Consider the following 25,044-nt stretch of genomic DNA (forward strand, 5'->3'; position numbering starts at 1 on the left):
TCATGTTTTTTTATTAGGGTTGTGTCATAGTGGTTTAGAACCTAGTGATAGGCCGCTACGTTTTTTTTCAAGGCTGATACTGATTATTAGTCGTCAAGGAGGGCGATAACCGATATTTCAAGCCGATATTAAATTGCAGTAAAAGAGAAAATATTAGTATCAAAAATTTTAAAAAGTACTTTCTTTTAATTTTAAGCATATAAAGTATTATTATTATTATTACTATTAATAATAATAAAGGTTTTTACATAAATATAGTTTTTCAAAATAATTTCTTAATTTATTTTATTTTATTTTTTTTTTTAATAAAAAAAATTCCAGTGTCAGCATAATTTTTTATAAAATGGAAATTTAAATAAATCTATAAAGTTCTCTGTCTTATTGAGCGAGAAATGCATGTGAATGTAGTTAATTTGGGGTATTAGTCAGAGTTTGTAAAAGGTTTCAAAAGATCTTCACAGACAGTCAAAAATGGTTTGAATAGGTTTGAAATGTCTTTGTGACAAGTAAAAACTGTCTGTGACCATCTTACAAATCCCTGATGAAAACCCTAAATTTGCTACATTCGCAAGCATTCACCCCTCAGTGAGATACTAGCTTAAATGGCTTTCAGATTCGTAAAAAGGCAGATGTCGATATTTGTCAAAATGCCAAATTTTGGCACTGATAATCGCCCTGGCCGATAATCGGTCTATCCCTATTAGAAGATAAATTACTACTTAACTGACCATATCAAATTAAACAAAAAAAATGGTGGTCTTTTTATATTGTTGTAGTGTTTCAACTGTGTTACTTCGTTGTGGTATTTTCAGAAACATTTGCATAATTATGTGGGTTGTTTTTTTTAAACAAAAAAAAAACAAGCTACAGCACTTTGCATGCCTGATTACCTCTAATACAGTGATGTAAAGCGAGTTTATATTTTAATGATGCTGACCTCTGACGTAGCCCCAGGAGTCGTGTAATAGAGAAAAATAGGTTGCTGTTATTAGCTTTAATAATATGAATTGTTTATAACAGGCCGTGGCCCTGCCAGTAAATAGCACAGCAATGTCATGCAATAAACAATATAACAAGTAACTGGCAGGTGCAACTTTTCCATCTTTCAGCATCAATTATGAATTACAACTCTCTTGCGTTGACTTAAGTAATGGAAAATAGCTTTGGCATGATAGTTTTTCATAGGGGTCACTAGGCATGGGCCAATATTAGATTTTGCAAAAATATTGTGGATCAGGGTAATAAAGTTTTAGCTCTGTTTGCATAAAAACAGATTTTTTTCCCTATTGAACGCAATCTACATTTTTTAAACAAAATGTAGAATATTTGTTACAGAAGAAACATGTACCGTGTTAAGTTTCAATAAAGAAATGTTAATATTCTTCTGCTATTTTTAGAACAGACCTGTTGGCTACTCATGTTGTCCTTGGAGCTAATGGGTACCCGATGGTGCCATTTTTTTTCTTCAAGACAGTGCACATTTATCAGCAAATCACATCATTTGTGCGGTTTCCATCCACCCATTTTTATTTGAATATTCAAGAAATTTGAAAATAAAATTGAATGGAAACTCTATAAATAAATTTTTAAAAAAAGAGCCCAAAATTCGGAAAAAACGTTTTTAGACTTAGAGGGGCTGGATTTTGAAGTGTAAATGCAAATTTTGGCTATGGAATCAGGTTTTGCGAACAAACACTTACAAGACCAGATACATGACGCACGTTTTGACCGGATATTCCGTCACACGTACGTTTGTAGCCGAAAGCAATGGCGGACGATAAAGTAAGGTATGTTTGGGGGGGACAACGAAACAGAAATCGTTTTGGAATTAAATTAAGAAGCGACTATGAATGCAATTTTAGATGGAAAACCGCAAAGAAACGCTACGGTTTATCAAGAATTACAAAAGCAAACTCATACGACATCATCGCACGGTGCAGTTGCTTCCTGTTTTTCTTCTTTGAAATTACTGCTGGATCACATCTCTGGGTTGTATACTGCCACCTACAGCGGCTGAGTCCCCTCTCAATATTCGCAAAAGAAGATCAGATGGAAACGGGCATAAGTCGAATGTACGTTTTGCACATTTTCAGTAAATTGACTTTAAAATTGGAAACAATTGGATGGAAGCCCCACTAGCGTTTGCAATCTCTCTTTCGTAGTTTAAGTTAATTTTGTCACAGTTGTCAAAAGTACGTGTGGACCAAATCAACTGGTTTTAGGCATAGGTGACTCCTTTGTAGTTTGGTTTTCATTACCTTTATCTAATCAAACTGGCAGATCAAACTACAGACGCTCCCCAACTTACGAACGAGTTACGTTCTGAGCGATCGTTCGTAAGGTGAATTTGTTCGTAAGTTGCTTCAGTGCTATATTTTGTATTATAATTTATGTTTAAAGAGAATACGTACAGTACTGTACTACGTATGTTAGAGAGAGAGAGCGAGAGACACACACAGTATGTACATGTACGTAATAAGATAAATAAAATGAAGTTTAACTTACTTTTGGAAGATGTACTCGATGCTTAAGGAGAGGAGGAGGAGGAGGAAGAGGAGGATTTTATATCATGAGAGGTTCTTCGTCGTCGCTGGAATGGGCTTCAAAAGTTACTTCCTCCTCCGTAACTTCAATGTAGGAAGAAGTTGAGAGTCGAGGAGAAGAAGATGAGGGTTGATGAGTATCTTCCTTGGAGGATTTACTAGAAACTGGCCGAAAGAAGCGATCTAACGACGATTGCACAGTTTTCTTCTTTTTTCATCATAAATGATGCGGTAGCACTGTATGGCATCATTCAATTGATTTGCAACCTTTGTGAAACGTTCAATATTTGGGTCTTGCTGCTCGAAGAGTGCGATGGCTTCTTCATGGGGACAGGCGTTTCTTCCTCCTCCTCCTCGACACGTTGCTGAGCCTGGGTGAGCTCTCACAGCGGCAAGCGTCGGTATTAGCGGCGGAAAGAAGCACTACAGTACTCGGAAAAAGGCGCGCAATACAAAATCTAACTTACAGCATCTCTTTCCGAACATTTTTTGACATGCGCGCATGCGCGCAGACATGTTCGTATGTACCGTTGTTCGTAACTCGAATGTTCGTAAGTAGGGGAGCGTCTGTATTGAATATTACCCAAAACAACTTTCTCTTGTTTTAGCGTATGTGAGCTTTATGTGGATTTGGACCGCAATTGTCCAGGATCCCCATTTGGAGAATCTCAAATTCAGGTGGGCCACACTATTGGCACCTAGTTGAAAACGGATATTAACTTTTTAGATATATCATCTATAGTGGATGACATCCTCCCTGTTATCCTCTATGGATCAACATACTGTATTGTTCCGTGACACTCCCAGTGAGTCTCCCAATGGATCACATCATCTTTCCACCTGCGCCATCCATCAGTAATAACCCAACCCAGATAGCGATCAGTTCTGAGGCCCGCTTGTTAAGTTGACCGCAAGGGTGGGAGAAAAAGCACGTAAGAATCCAAACACATCCTTGCCGTGTGGCTTGTTTGATAGCAATTGAGTTCGCTTCCAGGATTTCTCACGCACGTTTGTTCTTCTGTCCCTCCGCTTCCTTCTTTGGCCATGTTGAGAAACCACTTCAAATGGTGAAGTTCCCGATCTCCAGGGCCGCCTCTCATTTCTCTGCATCAACATCAAACGAGTGATCTTGTCCAAAGACTCGAGAACAGCACCCTCCTTGTCATCACCTCACTCCTCGTCTCTCTGTTTACTTTGGGAATTGTTTTAGAAAATACATTTTGGGAAGAGGACTTATCCTAGCCCATTAGTAGGTGATGGCTTCCAGCTGCGCAGTGTAGCATTTTTCTCTGAATAACAATCTTTGAAAACAACTTTTGTCTGTGATATAAATCAGACAGTTAATGCACTGTTGGCTGAGTGTGCCATCGTGCTGCCTACATGGTGGCCTTGTGTGTGTGTACGTGTGGAAAAACTGAGCGATGATGTTTTTACGCCACAATCAACCCCATTTGCAAACATTTAAAAACAAAAATAAAAATGAAACGCCAGAACAGCATTTTGCGTCATTTTGGTTCTGCCTTTGTTGTCGTATTCATCGTGTTTCGTCCACGTCCATTTTCAACCTGTTACTTAGAATCCATTTGATTTTCTCTTGTTTGTCATCATCTCCACACACTAAGCCACGTGCTCGCTTCTGGCTTGCATTATTTCACCAGAATTCATTTGCTCTGCAAACATTCCCCCCAAGCACTTTCATGATAATTGAATGATTGGATGAATAATAACTGTTGTCTGTGCCCAATCTTTCTGGACCTAAAACAAGACCAGCCATAAAAAGAAGGCAACATTATGATTAATGGCTTTATTCCTTTGTTTTCTTTTCCTACTAACTTCACCTAATGTTCCACCAAGAACTGATTAGTGCAGTGTCATGCATGAGTATGTGTTCCAAACTCACTATAAAATTCCCCGGCCAAAACCATCATGACGTTACCAGGCAACCAGCGGAAACTCCAGTAGATAAAAGATCTCAATTGTAAATTAGGGAGGACTCCTAAAAACGGCCTGGACCGAGTCATTGGATTGCTTTTTAGTGAGCAGCACCAAGCATTAAATCACAAAGGCTTGCTTTCATCATCCTTATTGGTTTGGTTTGTTTGTTTTTTAGTTTGTGATTTTTAAAAAAAAATTATTAATACCTTTAAAAACTTAAAGGTATTAATTGTTCATGAAAAATAATGGTTATCACATTAATTACTGACAAAATATTATCTTCTTACTACTGAAAATGGCTAAATTAGTCCATTAACTCTTTTACTGCCAAAGACGTTAAATGACGTTCTGCAAAAACCTACGGAGCGCCAAAGACGTTAAAAGACGTCCTCCCATTTTTTATTTTTATTTTTTGAAACGGGTGCTGGGAAGGCTTGCGGAGCTCTCCTGAAAATTTTAAGCAGGTCTCGTGAGCCTAATGACTATTTTTGGCCCCTAGAGGGCAGCGATGACTCTCTTTTGACAAGATCGGGTGGGCGTCAGTAGAGGCGGAGCTAGAGCGTTGAGCAGGAGATCAGAATGGAAAACAAAGGAAAAATGGCGGCCGGTCGCGAGGAGCTAACGCCAGAGCCGTTTTTTTCAAAGACCAAAAGCATCGCTAAAAAAGCACATTGTTGATGACTATGATCATCATCGATGATGAAGATGATGGTGACTCCGTGGTTGGAAAGCATTGACGCGGCAGTAGAAGACGTTAGATGGAGCTAGATGGAGGAGGGAACGGGCAATGGCGAGCGTTTGCAAGCAGCTCTACACTTACAAGACAAAAGGCATCGACCAACGCTAAAAGAGTACACTGATGACGACGGTGATCATCCTCGATGATGATGAAGGTGAATCCGAGCTTGACGGCGAAATTGGAACCGCTGACGCGGCGGCTATGACGGTGTCATAACGCGGAGCGCAACCGAGCACGCACAGGCGGACGTTCGATCGGACGACGGAGAGTGCCCCGAGTCCAATGCATATTCATCGGAGGAAATGTGTACAGTCTGCTACTTGCTTTTTATTCCCCGGAAAAAAAGGCCGTCAAGAAAGTGTAACGTTTGCACGCAAAACGGACCAATGTGAAAGTGAAAGTAAACTGTTGTGCGAGTCCTGGCGTCTCCTTGCACGCAGGAGAGCGTTACAAAAAGAAAAACTGTATTTGAAACATCCACATAATTGTAAGTAGTACCACAGTTGCACACATTTGTAAATAGTTTGCGAAATTGTTTTGTCAAATTGTTACACTGTTGAATGGAAATAAATGCATTTTGCAATCAAAAAACACTTTTTCATTGTTGGTGAAAGCGTTTTACAGAAGTAAAGCACTATTTAGGTGTTTGTGGCATCATTCATGGACAAAAAGAAGTGTACAATTCACTAGAGTGCATGAAATAACATCGTTTCACAAAAAGCTCTTTTTCTCCGTTTTTTGTTTCAAAAGAGAGAATTTCGGTGAAAGTAACCATTTTCTATTGTTGATTACTGAAGAACGGAATAAGGTAGAAACAAACTTTTTTTTATGATGAAAGATGAGAGTCCAATCTTTCATTTGGTCGGATGTGTGTTTCCATAGTCCAAACAACATTTTCTGTGGACCTTGAAAGATCACTCAAAATGCTTAAATCGGCTGGCACTGGCGACAACCCGTTTTTGAAAACGTCTGGCAGTCAAAGAGGTAAATAGCTCCCTATAGTTTTCTACAATGAATAAAGTTTTCCAAAATTTAAAAACGGCTGAAACGTTAAATTTTCACTTATTTTTGCTGTAATTTCTAACAATAACAAAATGTGCAGATTTCCCACGGTCAGCACCATATTTTATGAAAATAATGTAAATTGTTCCCTGAAGTTAACAGTTTTAAATTGATCTTACTGGCAGATTTAAAATAATAATAATAATAATAATAATTTAAGGCCAATGTTGATATTTGTCAAAATTCTATATATCGGCGTTGATAATCCGCTCGGCCGATAATTGGCTGATCCCTAGTCTTAAAGGGGAAGTCAACCATAGACATTTCTTGACTATAATATGTTATATGTGACCTCACTAGTCTAAACATGACATTCTGATTAATATTACATTTGTGGAATAAGTGTTATGAAGCAAAATCCAGCCGTTATTATCCATCTTAGGATGGATGATCTCATTTTGCCACTTGCTCTCAACTGAAGATGACATCAATGTTGCTCAGGTCTCAGGTAACAACTAATCACAGCTCAGCTTCAGAAAACAGGTGAGCTGTTATTGGTCCCCTATATTAATTACAATACCATATTTAGACCAGTGAGGCTGCATAGAACATAATATTGACCCCAACATTTTGGGGATTGACTTCCCCTTTAAGTGCTCAATTCCATTTTTTAAAACGTATTTATGTACATTTTCAAGTTAGCCATATTTGATATAACCGTGTTTACATTTATTGAACAACGGCATGCATACATAACCCAAAATGCCAACATTGGGCAGCAACAACACAGAAGTAAACAATATTTCAGATTTATTGAGCTAACCACTTTTAATCTACCATATTTAATGTTAACTTTTTTTCACACTAAGTGGGGTGACCCCCAAATTTCGTCTTCCCCTAGCTCAAACAAACGTATGTTGTGGTTGGCTGCCATCAGCCAGACGTCAGCGCAGCTCATTGGGAGGCTGGTCGGCGTCCATCTTGGAGCACTGCCACCTCCGCCATCACTCTGCGTGTTTAAACTCTTAATGGAATCACAAATTGTCGCACCGTGGTTTGATTTGGCGCAGTCAACAACCACCCAGCCGCCTTTTAGTGCTGCCAGTCAGAATCTGTCAGCGAATCAGGACGATAACGTGAGAACGAGCACACTGACATATTATAGTCATCAACTGATGTTAATCTTCCATTTTTTATTGCGCTACTCCTTATGGCTTATATCCGATTTGGGTGCGAGACTGGGTACACCCTGGACTGGTGGTCATTGCATCGCTGAGCACATCTGCTAGGGATGGGCGAGTACCGATACCATATTGGTATCGGGCAGATACCAATCAGGAACTAGAAATTACAGATGTAAAAAATTTATATTAATTCCCTGCAATTTTAAGGGAAAAAATGTTATTTTGGGATACGTATATTTGTATTTCTTTAATTGTTTTTTTTCTCTTTTTTTTTACGTGTCGGTAGTATCAGTATCGGTAGTTTTACTTAATTGACTTTTTTTTTTGTTTAACTTTTTTCCTCAAGTACCAGCTGTGTTTACCCTCCAACTGCCACCATTAGACATAGTGAATGGTATATTAACAGTGTGCTTAAATCCCCTAGGGATGGGTGAGTATCGATACCATATCGGTATCACGCAAATACCAATCAGAAACTAGAAATTAGAAATATAGAGAATTGCTATTAATTCCCTGCAATTTCAAGGAAAAATAATATATTGGCATATATCAGCATTTCTTTAATTGTTTATTTTCTGTTTCTTTTTTTATTTTTATTGTATCAGTGGTATCGGTATCAGTAGTCTTACTTAATTTACTTTTCTTTTTTTTTTTACTTTTTTACTCAACTACCAGCTGTGTTTACCCTTAAACTGCAACCATTAGGCATAGTGAAAGGTATATTAACAGTGTGCTTAAAACACTCTTGACCCCCGGGGTCTCCTCTGAAGTGGCTCGGCTCGGACCTCTAATTGCTTCTCACCAACAATGACAGCATTCCTCCAGTGAGAGGCCTCGTTTATTATTGTATAGTCCAAAGATATTTCTTTTTATCTCAACTCTGCTCGGTTTGCCCCAGCTGCTTTCTCTGGAGTGTAGCCATTAGTCTTACATCCATATGATGAATGGACTCGGGTTTCCATGTGCATATCAGCGCAATTAATACAGTGTACATGTTTGCCGCATGGGCACTGTCGTCGCATTTCATTTCCTGCATGCTCTTGAGAGGGAAAAGGAGCATTTGAGGTGGAGCCAGCTTTTGAGGCCAAATGTCAGAGGTCGTTCCACATTAGTGCTGCCGATCAATCGCAGGCCTTGCGTAACTCTCCTCCTCCTTTTGTCTGTAAAGGAAGTGGATTAGAGCCTGGGACCTGGGATGATTAGTTAGGCCTGTTTAGAATGCGTGCACTCACAGATGCCTCCGAACATGCACCCCAGCACAGAATAGACTAGTTTGTTGTTGATGCTCGTTAGTTCCCTTTTGACCAAATGATTACAAATAAGACGATGCCATGGTGCCTCATCCTGACATATCCGCCGCGGGCCTTCAAGTGATCAGACGCTTCAAACTATTCCGTCAACAAGCCACCGTGAAAAGACCTCCAGGTGATGGTTGGTGACCTGCCAAGTTTTGCTGTTTTCTAAATCCAGAATTTGGCTGCTGCTTGGAGCCATGTGATGTTCATTTATACAGTCGAACATCACGTCAGTGTCAGTTGGCACTATGGACCCACAACAGTAATCTTCCCAGATTAAATTCACTTAACGAGCCAAATAGTGCTGACAAAAAACTGAGGAAATGGAGAGATTCAGGATTTGTGAAAGGTGGGCAGGAAGAAGAAAAAAACCCCAGATGATTACAATTTGGTTTACACCGATCTGTTCGACTGGATCAGGTACGAACGATATTTTGCATTTTAGGCAAAATCGGTGATCGGCTATAATGTCTTAATTTCCCAGATCAATCAATGGGATCATTGATCAGCTCCACGAAATACATCTTATTTATTTATTTTATATTTAATGATTATGGTTTATTTTTTCCCCGTCGATTTCACTTACCGTCAATTGTATGCGGGTTTTCGCTATTCGTGGGCCAGGCCAGTCCTTATCACCCGTAAAGGCGGCGGAGTAAATGCAAAAGTTTTATAAATCGATATATTGTTTCATCTTTTGATAAAATCTGTTACCTTTTTTTTTGTTGGTTTCCTTTTCAAACTCTGGTCGGTGACCGGCTGAAAAATCCTGATCGTTTAAAGGAGTGATACCAAACATACGGCCTGCGGGCCAGAACCGGCCCGCCAGGAGGTCCAATCTGGCCCACGAGGACAGAATATAAACTGCTGTTTTTCACTCAAATGAACTGTTGTTGCTAATTTTGTCCGCGTGAGGACGTACTGACGACCATTTAAATGACTGAAATTTGGCTGTTACAGTACAGTTGATGCAACAATTTTCTAAATTTCTGATAACACATAGAAATGTTCAAAATGTGCATCTAATTATTTGAACCAAAAAACAAACAAAAAAAATGAAAATTTTGACCTACGATATTTTATAACTTATTGGGTCAAGGACATATTGGTCTGGCCCAATTGAGATCAAATTTGGGTGAAAGGTACCTATGCATTAGAATGAGTTTGACACCCGTGGTGTAAAGCCTAATTACAATCTAATAGTAAGGTTAAAGAAAAAAGTTGAACCTACATCTCAGTTCATTTTTAGCATTTTCCGAGCAATTTTTTTTATTTCTACGCTGTTTATTCATGCAATACAAGATAGAATGTATACATTTAAAGTCTCTCTTATCTGTTCTCCTCAAGAAGCCAGAACATTTTATCACGTCAACCTGTCAGAAGAGTCTTTTTTTATTTTTCTGCAGCCCCGCGTTACAGTATTCATGACTCGTCCACTCACCAGATAGCATTCCACGGTTTAGCACTCTTGGCCCGTCTGCATGTGTCTGTACACTCATGCATGCAGGTGTAGCTGCTATGGCCTGTCTCGTGTCCGGCGCATTACATCGCTCCCCATCTCACAGCTCAAGTATTTCTTCATGTTCTAATGAGCTTGTGTGTCTTCTTGCGTAAATGACGGTATGTCATTCTGGGTGCACACTTTTCCACTTAGGATCACTCAGCTCAATCACACACAAATTCCTCTGGAACCCTTCAGGCACGGATTATATACAGTACACCCACTTGTATGGAGGGGGTGTTCTTGACGGAAGGTGGTAATACATTTTTATTCTCAAGCCAGTTAAAATATAAACAAATATGCACGCAATACATCTAAATCTTTGTGTGTGTGTGTGTGTGTGTGTGTGTGTGTGCTACAGATGTTTTTGATAATAATGTAGGGAAGGGATGGGCAACTTGTACGCTGGAGAGGGCCATACTTTCTACTACTGGGGGGGGAGCACATAGGACCACACACTTCCTAACCTGATGCATCACAGAGGTGGCAAATCCATGTCCAGAAAGTAAGAACCCTGCCACAGTTTGGCGTTAACCGTTGATGCTAGCTAGCTCCCTAGCAGGTAAACAAGCACCATGGAAGCTAACTAAGAAGCTAGCATCCCACAGTTTGGCTTTAGCCCCATATGCTAGCTAGTTAGCTCCGTAGTTAGCTCCCATGGTGCTCGTTTACCTGCAAGGGAGCTAGCTAGCATCTGGGGCTAAAGCCAAACTGTGGCAGAGTTTTTTTTTATTTTCTGGACCTGAATTTGCCACCTCTAATGACAAAAAAATACCATTCAAGGATGGCACAAAACGGCAGAACAGCATACCAACTCATTTTGTCCGTTTAAAAAAAAAAAAAAAGAAAGAAAGAAAAATCAACTCACTCAAAATATTATTATTATTGAAGTACGGTGTCCTGTATATTATTCCAAATACGCAGAAAATTTATTCGCCTTACAGCACAATGGAGTATAGGGCAGTATAAGACCCAGTGAGAGCAACTAAGCCATGTCTGCCATCTAGTGGTGTATAGTGATATTACAACTTAAAACTAGAGACGAGCCCTGCTTTCTCGCAGTTCGGCACTCGCGGATTATTATATTTTATAAAATATATTAAATTCACAATTTCTCTTTTGCACTTAAAAAAATATATTTATTTATTTATTTATTTATTTATTTTGGGGGGGAGGGGGTTTCTGGGATTGTTTTTCTCAGTTTCTCCACTGTTTTTTGCCTATAAACGTATAATGAATGTTGAGCAGCATTTTTTGAATCATTGTTTGGGTTTGTACTTTGTATTTTATTTATTTATCTTTAATACAATCAAAAAAGATATACCTTTCTTTATTCACCCCAAGTCAGTCCTTTCCCTCATATAAATAAATGCATTTGTAGTATGCCAAAGTATGACTACGATTATGCTGCTAGGTGTGTTTTTGAGTTTTCTGAATCCTCAAGCCTTGTCTTTTTTTCCCTCACGTCTTCCCTTCTTATTTAAGATCTCGGGGCACTGAAAAGCGAGTACCAACAGGCCTTTCCATCCTGTCTCCCTCTGTTGGTCATTATTTTTCATGTTTCTTGAGCCTGTTAAGTCAATTTCGTTGCTCTGTACTTGTGTTCAATGACAATAAAGATCCATTCCACTCATCATTAATTCTGCCTTTTATTAGGATGCCTGCAGCTTTACTGGGCACATAGATCAAAAACAGATAAGCAAAATTCATCGGGAAGTCGGGCAGAGAAACAGGCAGTGTTTCCAAAGTACTTGGATCTCAGGAGCAGCCTTTCCCAGAGGAGCATCCTGTCATAACAGTCCTGATTGCACCGTATTCAGGCATGCCTGCTGAGTTAACCTTTCAATAATGACGGGTCGCCAGTGATGTCATACCACACAGTCAACCACCCACATACACCCTTAAAAGCATTGCCATGTTTGTACTATGGATGTGGACGGATTAGGAATGCAAGACTACATTGTTAGCACATTTTCCTGCCAAACAGTGCACTCGCTCCGTTCATTGCTTTGTCTTTGAACTGTTCCAGGTGCAGTACAGTGATGCACAGAGCGGCAAGGACTTTGTGACCTATCTGACCCTCTCGCCTGTGCAAATGACTTTCCACGGCACCGGGAGCACCCTCCAAGCTAGCCATGACCAGGTATGTTGACCTAAACCCGAAACATTATGACCACACTCACCCGCTCATAATCACTATTATTATTATTATTTATTATTATTATTATTGTTATCCATCCATCCATTTTACAGACTGTTTATTCCTCCCTATTAATATATTATTATTATTATCCATCCATCCATTTTACGGACTGCTTATTCCTCTCTATAATTAATATTAAAATATTATTATTATTGTTATTATTATATTATAATTATTATTATTACTATTATTATTATTATCCATCAATTTTCCTGACTGCTTATTTATCTCTATTATTATTATTATTATTATTTTTATTATTATTTTGCAAGAATAATTTGATATTTGATACCACTTTTAACAATACCGATCAGGAACTACAAATTCAAAATGAGAAGAATAGAAAAATTGCCATTAATTTCTTTAGATTTATTTATTTTTTAATGCTAGATTGGGAAATTTAGTTCTTTGTCTGTCACTGTTTTTTTTGTTTGTTTTTAAAAAGATCTGAGAAAAAATAAAAATATATAAAATAAATAAATAATAAAATATGATAATAATAATAATAATAATAATGATGATTTTCTATTCAACTTACAAATCTAGTTGAGGATTTAGTTGCATTCCTTTTTTGCCACTAAGGCTGATCCTCAAGGTTTTTGTTGTGATTTTTAAGCTATGGGGAAAAAAACTGGAAACGAGCGTCTTCACTTGTGGCGTGGTTTCAACTTTTTCCCTCCTTTTTTGGTGTTCTCACCGCAACACTCTCTCGCCTACTCCTTGTATTCAAAAATGAGACTCTTTGTCTTGTGTTGCCCAAGCAGAAAACCACTTGCTTACATTCTATCATCTAAACATAGGACGCCCCTTTGTTCGGCAGTCTTCAAAGCTTTAATAAAGGGTCTGAATGGGACAGCTGACAGGGGGCTAGCGCCGCCGCCACTAACGGAGTGCCGAGCCAATATAGGCCAGGCAGGTCTGCGTCCTCAGGACCTGTTGTTGCCAGGAGCACTGGGGCATGACCGACTGTTAGGGAAGTCCTTTTCTTTTCCTCTTCTCTGTACAGTGAAGAGTGCGGCCACAAAGGAAGGACTCAACAATGAGGGGTCAGCATCAGCAGCCCCCAAAACATTGACACTTGAACAAAGTAAGCCTAAAGACGCCATAGATTTGGTCAATTTACCAAGATGATCGGCGGCTGTTGAGCTGACTAAATCTAATAAAACAGGTTCTCGCTTATCGTCACATTGACATTTTTTTTCCCCAGAGAGAGAATCATTTCAGAAATACACACAGCAAATGACTGTTATTAGACTGCTTTTGAACATGTGCATGTAATAATGGCTGGCGGTAACGAACAGTTCCTGACAAACCACAAACCGTAACTTTTAACAACGGACTGAGAAAACATGTTTCTACAAATGTCGCAGTGTCAAGAAAGTCTTGGATTGATATTTTACTTTGGTAAAAGTGGAAGTACATGTACTGTACAGTATATGTATAATGGAGATACACTTTTATAAAGATGGTGTTCAAAACTATTTCCATATATATATATACAGTATATAAAATATATAGTTGGCAAGGTGGTGTACATGCTTACAATGAGAACAGAAGAAAGTTGAGATTGAATGTTATTAAAATAACTCATTTTTCACACATTGGGAAGAATTTGTGCTTTTGAGTAGTGTTATCTTACCCGAGGGCATGTGTTTCCACAGTGTTTGTGTGTGAATATTCGTTATTTGAAGGACTATTACTCCCGAAGTTGATGCTAACTTCCTGTTAGCATTTGAATCAGATCTTCCATTCTCTTGCATTAGCATTAGCGGTAGGCTCGCAATGTGTAAAAAGGACGCTTAGGGACGGCAGAATCGCACTGTTTCGCTGCAGGCTAGCTACAAGCTACATGGTGCATTCAGGGTCCTTTCACAACGTAGGGAATGGGCGTTCTGCACATTCATTGTTTATCTTTGATCATTACGTTTTAATGGTCGAGAGAAGCCAAAATCAAAATTGCGATAACATTTCGGTTATATAAGGGAATCCCTAATTTGGCCGGCACCGTGTGAATGCACATCGATCTTTCTGACTTGCCAATGAATTGTTTCCCGTGCCACATGTTGGCCTTGGCATGCACTCTACTTCCATCACACACTTTGCACTTTTGCCTGCGCAATTAGAGATTGTAAATCTGATTGAGCATGACCTCCATGAGATAAACTATATACTAGTTAGTGTATGCCATTGGTTGCTGTTTAGAATACGGGCATATTTTGTATGCATTGTACAGACAAAATACATTAGTAAATCAACCAATCCCTTTCAATCTTAATGATTCATTTTACTTCATTTTTGCCTCCAACTTTGTCGGAACAGTTAGTTGAAGCCTCCTTGAATGAGTTTGGTGTGGAAGAACTTGAGGGCTCGTACCCCAATCAGAGCCTCACAAACTGCATAATGACCAGTATAGACTATATGTAAATAAAGTACACGCTATTGATGGCATCTGTCGTGGTTTCCCATTCTAGGAGAAAAGCTTTTCTTGTACAAGACATTCGTCCTTTATTGTGAAAACTGCGGCTATGTTTATTGATTAATAGCAGATATGTCATTTTAACAATGCACTGTTATTTATCGAGCACAGAAAAACATCGGCAGCCAAAGGCAACACTGTGCTTGAATGCCGTGATTCCTCGTTTTGGGCAGACATTCCTGAAGGGAAAGTATTTGTTTGGGTATATTAGAAAGAGTTGCATAGCTGAGTCTTGCTGACCTTGTATGCCATCCGCTCGGTACCATCTGCCAAACACATGTGAGCCTGTAAGGAATCTCCACACTGACGGAGGTTTGCGTAAAGCCAAACATCGTCAACAAGTTTTTTTTTTTAATTCAGCCTGTCTGTGGATTTCCATTACATTGGTACCTTGACTTACGAGTGGCCCGAGGTAAAAATCACCGAACATGTCACTTTCTAGGCATTACTAATCGATTCAGCTGTTACACTTATGTAAAAGTTTGATTATTCTTGGTTTGATTGGTCATGCCTGGAGAGGTGCGGAGGGAAGACGTTGCCTACCATAATACTTAATACGCAATGACAAGAGTTTTCACTTTTCACTTATGAATACTTTTAGAATCAAGTTTCAGCAAATGTCTGTCAAACATTCTTATCAGTTTTAAGAACAACATTGGTAGAGCCCATGGCGAGCAGTCATATTTTGATGTCATTTTAAGCTTCTTCTTTTTTTCCCCCAAGGCTCATATCTGTGTTTGTTCCCCAGAGCTGAAGTAAGTCTCTGGCAGTCAGTCAGTGGCGGCAGTGGGACACCAGGGGGGCTGAGGCCCACTGGGCTGTATGTGAGGTGTCGCTGACACAACATGAGCGTCCTGCAATCGAAAATGACAGGGCTGACTGTTGTCTCCCACCAGTCTCTCTCTCTCGCTCGTTATGTATGTGTGTGTACGGGTTTCTCATTGCGTGCAATAATGTGCTCAGCTGAGCCACCGCCGTCCCCGGGGTCCTGTCTCTCAAATTTTCAGCTGTGGCTGATCACATTTTCTGCAGCTTGAGCAATTGGAGATGATTTTATTTGACATGTTGAATGTGGTGTATGTGGGTAAAACAAAAATTGCTGTCATGCCTTCATGTAATGCGGTACAACTAGAACAACATATCTTACTGTACTAACGTTCTCTTGAGAACTTACTGAAGCCTTCGTTAAGGACAAGACTGGAAATCTCCTCCAAAATGACAAGATCCCTGGATGACTGTTACTTATTTGGTGTGTTAACATGGGTCAAGTGATGATGCAATAGTGATGATTAAGCGGTATAAAGGCGTGTGTGTTAGCAACCAGATTATCCGCGAGACCGAAGTCTTGGTGTGATGACCGCTGCGGTGGTCTTCTCAGATCCCCCGTGGAGCACGGGAGAACAGCAGGTGAGCTCGTGTTTGATGTCTTCCTTCCCGACTGGAGCGCAGACGTTACCCCAGGCCGGGCTCCTCTCAGGGGGTCCCGTTGAAGTGTTACCCAACCAGTCAGGCAGCTGTCAGGCAGCCTCCCCTCCCTGCTTATCTGTCTACACTTTATATGCCCAAAAAATGCACCTGGATGGATCCTAAATCACTGTATGTGACGAAAGAACGGTCTCTGTGCTGTGTTGACTGTATTTCCTGAATTTGGGATTTTTTTTTTGTCGCCAACACTCTAAAAACGGTTGGGTCAAAAATAACCCAAATTGGGTAAAAAAAAAAATGGACCGACCCAACTCTTTTCATTATTAATAAAATTCAATTAATGATCCACAAAGGAACCTAATGTTGGGGGTTGTTTTGTAGTTTATTCGTTTGACCCAACATTTTGGGGGTTGTTTTGTGGTTTATTCGTTTGACCCAAATTTGGGGGTTATTTGAATAACCAAATTGAATTTGGTAAAAATAATAATAATAATAATAATGACATTTTTTTTTAGTTATTTAATCCAAAACGTTGGGTCAAATTAAATAACCCACAAAGCAACCCAATCTGTTGGGTTCTTGTGCCGGTTATTTATTCATTTGACCCAACTTTTTGGATAAATTGAATAACTCAATTGAACTGGGTCAAAAATGAGCAGCCAATATTTTTAGTTATTTAACCCAAAAAGTTGGGTAAAATTAAATTAACCCATAAAGGAACCCAATTTTGGTTTGTTTTGTGGTTTATTTGTTTCGACCCAACTTTTTGGATTATTTGAATAACCCAATTGAATTTGGTCTCAAATCAACTGTCTCAAATTTTTTAGTTATTTAATCCAAAGCGTTGTATCAAATTAAATAACCCACAAAAGAACCCAATCTGTTGGGTTGTTTTGTGGGTTATCCATTTGATCCAACTTTTTTGGGTAAATTGAATAACCTAATTGAACTGGGTAAAAAATGAACCCACCCAACATTTTGAGTTATTTAACCCAAAATATTGGGTAAAATTAACTCTTTCACTGCCATGGACGTTAAAAGACGTCAAGTAAAAACCTACGGAGGGCCGCCAATGACGTTAAAAGACGTCATCCAATTTTTTTATTTTATTTTTTTTGAAACGGGTGGAGGAAAGCCTTGGCCAGCTGTGGTGAAAGTTTCAAGCAGATCTAGTTAGCCTAATGACTATTTTTGGCCCCTAGATGGCAGCAATGACTCTTTTGACAAGATTGGGTAGGCGTCAGTAGAAGACGTGAGGCAGAGCTAGAGGGGACAATGGCTGGGGAAGGGAAGAGAACATGGCGACCGGTTGCAAGCAGCTCACGCTCGAGCAGTTTTTTTCAAAGACGAAAAGCATCGACCAACGCTAAAGAGCACATTGATGACGACGATGATCATCATCGATGATGATGATGGTGACTCCGAGGTTGGAAGCATTGACGCGGCAGTAGAAGACGTGAAGCGGAGCTAGATGGCTGAAGAAGCGAACAATGGTGACCGGTTGCAAGCAGCTCACACTTGGGAATTTTTTTCAAAGACGAAAGGCATCGACCAACGCTAAAGAGCACATTGATGACGACGATGATCATCATCGATGATGATGATGGTGACTCCGAGGTTGACGACGAAGTTGGAAGCGCTGACGCGGCGGCTATGACGAACGTCATAAAGGTTCACGGGCTAGCGATGCTAACACCGGAAAACGCGGAGCACAACCGAGCACGCTCAGGCGGACGCTCAGGCGGACGTTCAATCGGACGACAAAGAGTGCCCCGAGTCCAATGCATATTCATCGGCGTAGTGGGTACAGTCTGCTACTTGCTATTCCCCGGAAAAAAAGGCCGTCAAGAAAGTGTAACGTCTGCACGCGAAACGGACAATCGAAGTGAAACGTATCTGTTGTGCAAATCCTGCTCCGTCTCCTTGCACGCAGGGCAGTGTTACAAAAAGAAAAACTATTTGAAACATCCACATAATTGTAAATAGTACCACAGTTGCACACATTTGTAAATAGTTTGCGAAATTGTTTTGTCAAATTGTTACACTGTTGAATGGAAATAAACGTATTTTGCAATCTAAAAACACTTTTTCATTGTTGGTGGTGGTGTATTACAGAAGTAAAGCACTATTTAGGTGTTTGTGGCATCATTCATGGACAAAAAGAAGTGTACAATTCACTAGAGTGCATGAAATAACATCGTTTCACAAAAAGTTATTTTTCTCCGCTTTTTGTTTCAAAACAGAGCATTTCGGTGAAACTTACCATTTTCTATTGTTGATTACTGAAGAACGGAATAAGGTAGAAACACACTTTTTTTTCTGATGAAAGATGAGAGTTCAATCTTTCATTTGGTAGTATGTGTTTCCATAGTCCAAACACAACATTTTCTGTGGACCTTGAAAGATCAGTCAAAATGCTTAAATCGGCTGGCACTGGCGACGTCCCGTTTCTGAAAACGTCTGGCAGTCAAAGAGTTAAATTACTGTAATAACCCGTAAAGCAAACAGATTTGTGGGTTGTTTTGTGAGTTATTCATTTGACCCAACTTTTTTAGGTTAACTAAATAACCCAAAAAGTTGAGTTTGAAGCTTTTTGATCCAATTTGGGTTATATACTATATAAATTGAATTTAAATTAAATTTATTGAATAGTGTTGAGTGCAATTTATTTATGATAACCACCGTTCACGCACATTTAAATATGGTTTAGGTTACATTTTACAGTTATTCAAATTAGAATTATTTCGGAAGGTTATGTCCAACAAGTAGCCATCTGCAAAACTGATAAGTTGATTTCATTCTAGGAGGCGAATCGCACCAGCCCTGTTCAAACCTGTCAGACTTACAACTATTACTTAAGAATTATGAATGTTTGGACAAAGCCTGGTTTTTGTTACTTCCAAATTTCCTGCCGCAATGCATGGTCGAGTTTAAATTTAACGAACGAGCTCATAGATTGTAGGAGGCGGCAGCTCCCATCCTTCATCGTAATTAGCTCGCATCACACAGGCCCTGAGTGAGAGCTACGCCTCCCATGCACTCCCTAAATGAAGCTAGTTACCTCTCCTCCCTCGCAAGCACCACCTAACCCAGGACCTCCACTGTCAGACCCTCCAAAGTGGGAACTAAGTCATGCATGCGCTGCACCATCCATCACTCACATATGTCTGCACACATGCCCTCTTCAGGAAACACCCTTCAGGCCAGAAGATTAGGGAGTGGATAGGAGCAGTGAAAGAATGATGGAGGAGGAAGGAGATGGGTTACCGATTCAGAAAAGGGAGAGGGGGAACTTGGAGAAAAAAAAAGGTGGAGTGAAATTGATTGAGTGGGGATACGAGAGATTGATTAAGACAGCGGATGATAAAATGGGAGATTCAAGTGAGTCTTTTTTTTCCCCAGTGGGAGAAGAGAATAAACATGAACTTGCCCATTAGGAGACTTGTTGATAGCTCCTTTTGGAAGCATTAGCATGTCTATTAAGCGTTGACATCGTGGGGAGACATCGTGGGGAAGTGAATAAACACACGTTACACACTTAGATTAACTTGAGCCAGATCTTTTATTTATTTATTTAGTCATTTTTATTTGTACATTTCTATGACGGTTTGCACAATTCAAGCTGCTGGAAAACTGGCAAGTTTTGAAGACTGTTTAGGATTTTGTACATTTTTCTTTCAAATTCCCTTAAGGGCATTTAACATAATTGGCAGGCTGCCATACATTCATATGCAATAGCGATGGTCATAATAGACTCACTGACTCTTTCAAATTCTGTTGATAGTGCAGTATTGTGGATTGTTGAACCAGTTGAAGCAGAATGGAGTGTGCTACCAGTCGATACACTATGATGGAGTCTCAACTTGAACAACGTAAAGTCAGCTATGGGAACTTGAGCTGAAGACTTGTCTTGGCAACTCTCAATTCGACACTTGCATCTAAACAGGAAATTCAATAAATTCCGATATTTTTCCATCTCAACATCTATAATGTTTAGCTCAATAAACATTGTAGTCCATACTGTTTCTTTCACATTTCATTGTATGTCAATATTTTACATCTTTATAGAAAAAGCACGTTAATTCATATTTTTAAAGAAAACGAGGATGTAGAACTAAGATCAGTTTTGAAATCTGGACCCAAAAATGTGTTGAAAACAGCTGTCAGATCTAACCTTAACGAAGTACAAGGGTGCAGTGTGTAACTTTCATTTGTCATTGGTACTGACAACTTCTTGTACAAAGTGATAAACGGTGGTTTTATTTGTGTATTACCAATGGTGTGACTTGTGTTCCCGTGTGCAAATAGCGTATTTATTATTTACTTAGTTTAGCATATGTGAGTATGCCGATGAATTGTTCTCCCTCTCTGTTGGCTTTGTAGCATCCACACCTCTGTGATGGCGTAAAGGTAACAAAAGTGTTACATTCATTATCACCTCTGTGCCAAGAAGAGCAAGATGTTTAGGCAGCAGTCGTGCAACAATCAGCCATGTTTTACTCAATGTGTGATTTCCCACACAGAGAAATTTAACATAAAGCTTTGTTAGCCATCACACCTTCCTTTAATCATCACCCCGATGGGAAGCTGAAGCCAGCCAGGCATTTAACTGCCAACCTACTTACCGCTCTCTGTAGCGCCTTTTGCCTCATTAGACTAATGTCATTTGACACCGAGTGATAGTGGGACTCGCTGAAAAGGTCTCCAAGATAAGGGCCAAATCTTTGCTTTGCCATCTCCAAGTGACAACGTATGATGTATGTCACCTGTGGAGAAAACACCTTTTCTACCACCTACATATTAAGCTTTTTCTCTGCAAATGTTAATATTTCTGCTTTGATTTGGCATTACGTAAGCGGAATGGTGTCTCTTATTCAAATTCCTCCCTCTCAATATACAAATGTGACTTTAGTGGATGTCGGGGATGCAAAATACAGATGGACCATAATACACGTGGAAAAGTTTCTGTCAACTCAATAAGTTGCAACAATATTAGTTGTTTTACGCAACGGATATAGAATTTTATATATCCCAGTGACTATCGTTTTATGTAATATCCTTTACTTTTGATGGATATGACTGCCACAACATTCATGCTAGTTTTGTTAGCTCGTCTATGATTTTGAAATGTGTACTGTTAGCTAGCAAACTTGTGATATGTGTTTTGGTTAAATGCATGTGTAATGTTCTTTATTTTATGTGTAAACTTAACTGGGAATGTCAACTAACAGCTCCAAGCAAGACATTGGCAAATGTTTGCTGCCACTAGTTAGCGTTTACCGTAACTCCAATACTTGCTCACAACTATAGGGAAAAATCAACCGAGAAATACCACTATATATAGAAAATTTCCCCCTCAGGATTTGTAATCTATTACTAACTTTGTGTGTATATATATATATATATCTCAAGCTTTTTCTTTTTTTCTCGCTATCTCTCTTTTGTCAAGTTTGTCATGATATAATTTGTGATTGTGGGTCTGCTAATGCAGTTATCTGCCTCAAAGAAGGTAAAATGGTGGCAAATTAGTGAACAAGTCACTGTTAATATTGTAGTTTTTTTTTTAAATACTTTATTACTTTTTTACTCTTTGTACTTCTTGCTTCTCATTAGAGTGGGCTAATGAACATTCATAATATGACTTCAATGATCTGGTACCTTTACTTACTAAGACAGACATCAGCTGCTGTCTATTTTTCTGATGTTTGAGGGGTAAACATGCATATTTGGTATGAAAAGCGTACAACTGATGTTGACTTTCAACAATTTTGTGTGACAATTTGTTGATTATCTTAGACACATTCCTTTTTTATTGAAAAATATGTGATGCATTACCATGACATTTTGCGGCAAAATGACATTATTGAAAGACAACAGCTGTGCTGTGATTGTAGCAAACGTGTAACGCGATCCCTCTGAAAAGGAGCAAGACAACGCACCTCATAGAACATAGAAAAAGAGGTGTGTCGAATGCGGCGCCTCTATTAAAAATCCATGTTGGAGACAAACTGGAACAGAATCTGCCTGGAGAGCCGTGTACTGAGGGCTGTACCACCCATAAACCGAGTTTAGGTGTGAAAGCACCGACTGCAAATCCCCGTCTAAAACGTGAATAAAACAGAGGACCACAAATTAGCACTGACATCAAATACTTTCAGTGTCATGGACTATGAATTCATTCATGTTCCTTAAGAAAATCAAACGTTGACTCGTCTTTAACAGTGTTTGGGGCGTTTATCTTGCAGTTACAAACTGTTGCTACCGATGTCAAGAACACAACTTTGTCCTGAAATCACGTTCAATTGCCAACTAATGGCGCTAAACAAAGACTTCATTATGCTGACAATAGTCAGGTTTCCATCAAATTTTTTAAGCGAACTTACTGAAAATACGCAAAACGGACATGTGACTTATCCCCGTTTCCATCTGTTCTTATTTTGCAAATATTGATAGGGGCCTCCGCTGCTGTAGGTGGCGGTATGCACCGTAGAGATGTGATCCACCGGTAGTTTAAAAGAAGAAGACGACTGCGCCGTGCGATGATGTCGTATGAGTTTGCTTTTCTAATTCTTAATAAACTGTAGTGTTTTTGCTGTTTTCCATCTAAAATAGCATTATTATTTGCTTCTTTAATTAATTCCAAAAAGATTTCTGTTTCGCCCCCCCAAACATACCTTACTTTATCGTCCGACATTGCTTTGTGACTACAAACGTACGTGTGACGTAATATATGGTCAAAACGCGCGACGTGTATCCAGTCTTGCCAGCGGTTATTCGCAAAAAATGTTTCCATAACCAAAATTAGCATTTTCCTTTTTTTGATACACTTCTAAATCCACCCCCTCTAAGCGTAAAAATCTTTTTGCGAATTTTGGGCCCTTTTTCAAATTTCTAGTGTTTCCATTTAGTTTTATTTTTGCATTGCTTGAAAAAATCAAATAAAAATGGGTGGATGGAAACCCAACTATTGTATTGCGGCTAGCAGCGCTCATGTGCCCATATACAGTATATTGACGAGAGCCGTCGGATAATTTTTTTAAAGGCTGTTTAATAGAACTGAATGGCTCTGAACACTGTTGACATTCCTACTGATCACTTTTTAACGGACCAGTCTTAAGTGCAAATGTGTTTTTTTCTCTTTTGTACTTAAAATTGTTCTTTAACCAAGCAAAATTTTACATTTTTTATTTTTATCCTTACACCCGATTATTCTAGAGTTTTTAGTAGGATATCCAAAAAAAATAAATATTTTCTAGCTGCAGTCCTAGTAGTGATGTCAATGGCTTTAAAGTGTCCTTTTTTGTGGTTTAGCTCAGAATTTGAAGGCTATCACTCAAATTTTACAACCTTGAATGTTGCCTCCCACATAGAAAGGTGTAAATCTTATTCTTTCCACTCAATATAAGTTAAAGGATGCTATCTGCAGCCATGAATCAGGCCCGAAGTGACTCTCACTGTTGAGCAGCAGGTAACAGCGCTTATGGTGGTGGGAGTCCAGTCATTAAAGTCCCGCGTTGGGGATCAGCGCTTTGTGGCAGCATACTGAGTTATGGAGATGAGCGTAACGACTGGGGAATGTTTTTCTGTCTGTCTGAGACACCCTTCCCCAGCCCTCGCTGCTCCCCCGCTGCCACCGCCTTGCTCTCATCTGGATGTTAACGCATTCTCAGGCCCTCAAACAGCAGACATTTTGAAACACTCAAAAACAACAGCCACATCGGGGGTTAACGCTAGTTACGACCAAGGTGTCACACACTCCTGCGGTTTGTGTAAACACTGCGTGCGTGCGTGTCTGCCCGCCTGCCTCATAACAGCATCTTCATGGTCTTGCGAATTTGTGTGAATGTGAGAATGGCAGATTTTTGAATACACGGCGTCGGTGATTGAATATTGGCGAAGATTTGTTGAGGAGATCACTAAGTTTAACTAGTTTAACTTTGAGACCATTTGATCGATTATTGACGGAATTCAGACTACAAAATTATGTCAATATTTTAAGAATCAATGTATGTTGGGGTGCCTCAAGTTTCTGTGCCAAGCCCCCTGTCTTTCTGCGAAAATATTTTCATTTTCATTCATATTCTGTGATGGTATTCTTATGCTTATAAAAAGGTAATATAGGCCAAACCACGAGTAAAGAATGTCTCCGTATGTATGTAATGTCATCTGGCTTTGGTTTTAGTGTACATTCAAGTAGAAGCCACAGAATGTAATTATCTTAACACTCACTTACCCTTTTTACCGCAGTCTTCAGGAATTGATGTACACTTCTAAAGTAGTCATTTGCTCACAAAAACGTACAAATACATTCTATTTTAAATATTACCACGGTCTCAAAAACGTACTTGTAAATTTGTTAGGTTTTTTATGCTAGAGCCTACAGAAGGCTTTGATATCAAGAGAAAGCTTAAAGCAGTGGTACTTACTACAACCCCCCCCAGTGTTTTAAACAGATTTGTGAATAGTGATGAAACTCAGCTATATTCTACTACTAACTGCTGCAAAACGGAAACAGATATAAATATACATTTTTTCCTAATCTTTCTCTAGGTAGGTTCCGTGTTTTTAAAGCAATAGAACACAATATTCTGTGGACCTTGCAAAATCAGTCAAAATCCAGTAAAACAGCTGGGAGCAAAGGGGATTGCTTCAGTGAAAATGTCTGGGAGTAAATGAGTTAAGAAGCATAGAAGTGCCATTTTATCTGCAGTTACATATAAGGGCGCAAACACTATTGTAAG

At 39.3% G+C, this 25,044-nt stretch overlaps 1 protein-coding gene across 1 annotated transcript in view; it reads left to right on the forward strand.

Moving 5' to 3' along the window:
- Window positions 1-25,044, forward strand: part of stau2 (staufen double-stranded RNA binding protein 2) — a 100,606-nt gene that overhangs the window by 57,299 nt on the left and 18,263 nt on the right. Inside the window, exon 13 of the mRNA XM_077554180.1 lies at window positions 12,229-12,342. Within this exon, the coding sequence (XP_077410306.1) occupies window positions 12,229-12,342 (114 nt within the window). The remainder of the gene's footprint in view (window positions 1-12,228; window positions 12,343-25,044) is intronic.

Source organism: Vanacampus margaritifer, chromosome 20, assembly GCF_051991255.1.
Source record: "Vanacampus margaritifer isolate UIUO_Vmar chromosome 20, RoL_Vmar_1.0, whole genome shotgun sequence".
NCBI classification, from domain to species: domain Eukaryota; kingdom Metazoa; phylum Chordata; class Actinopteri; order Syngnathiformes; family Syngnathidae; genus Vanacampus; species Vanacampus margaritifer.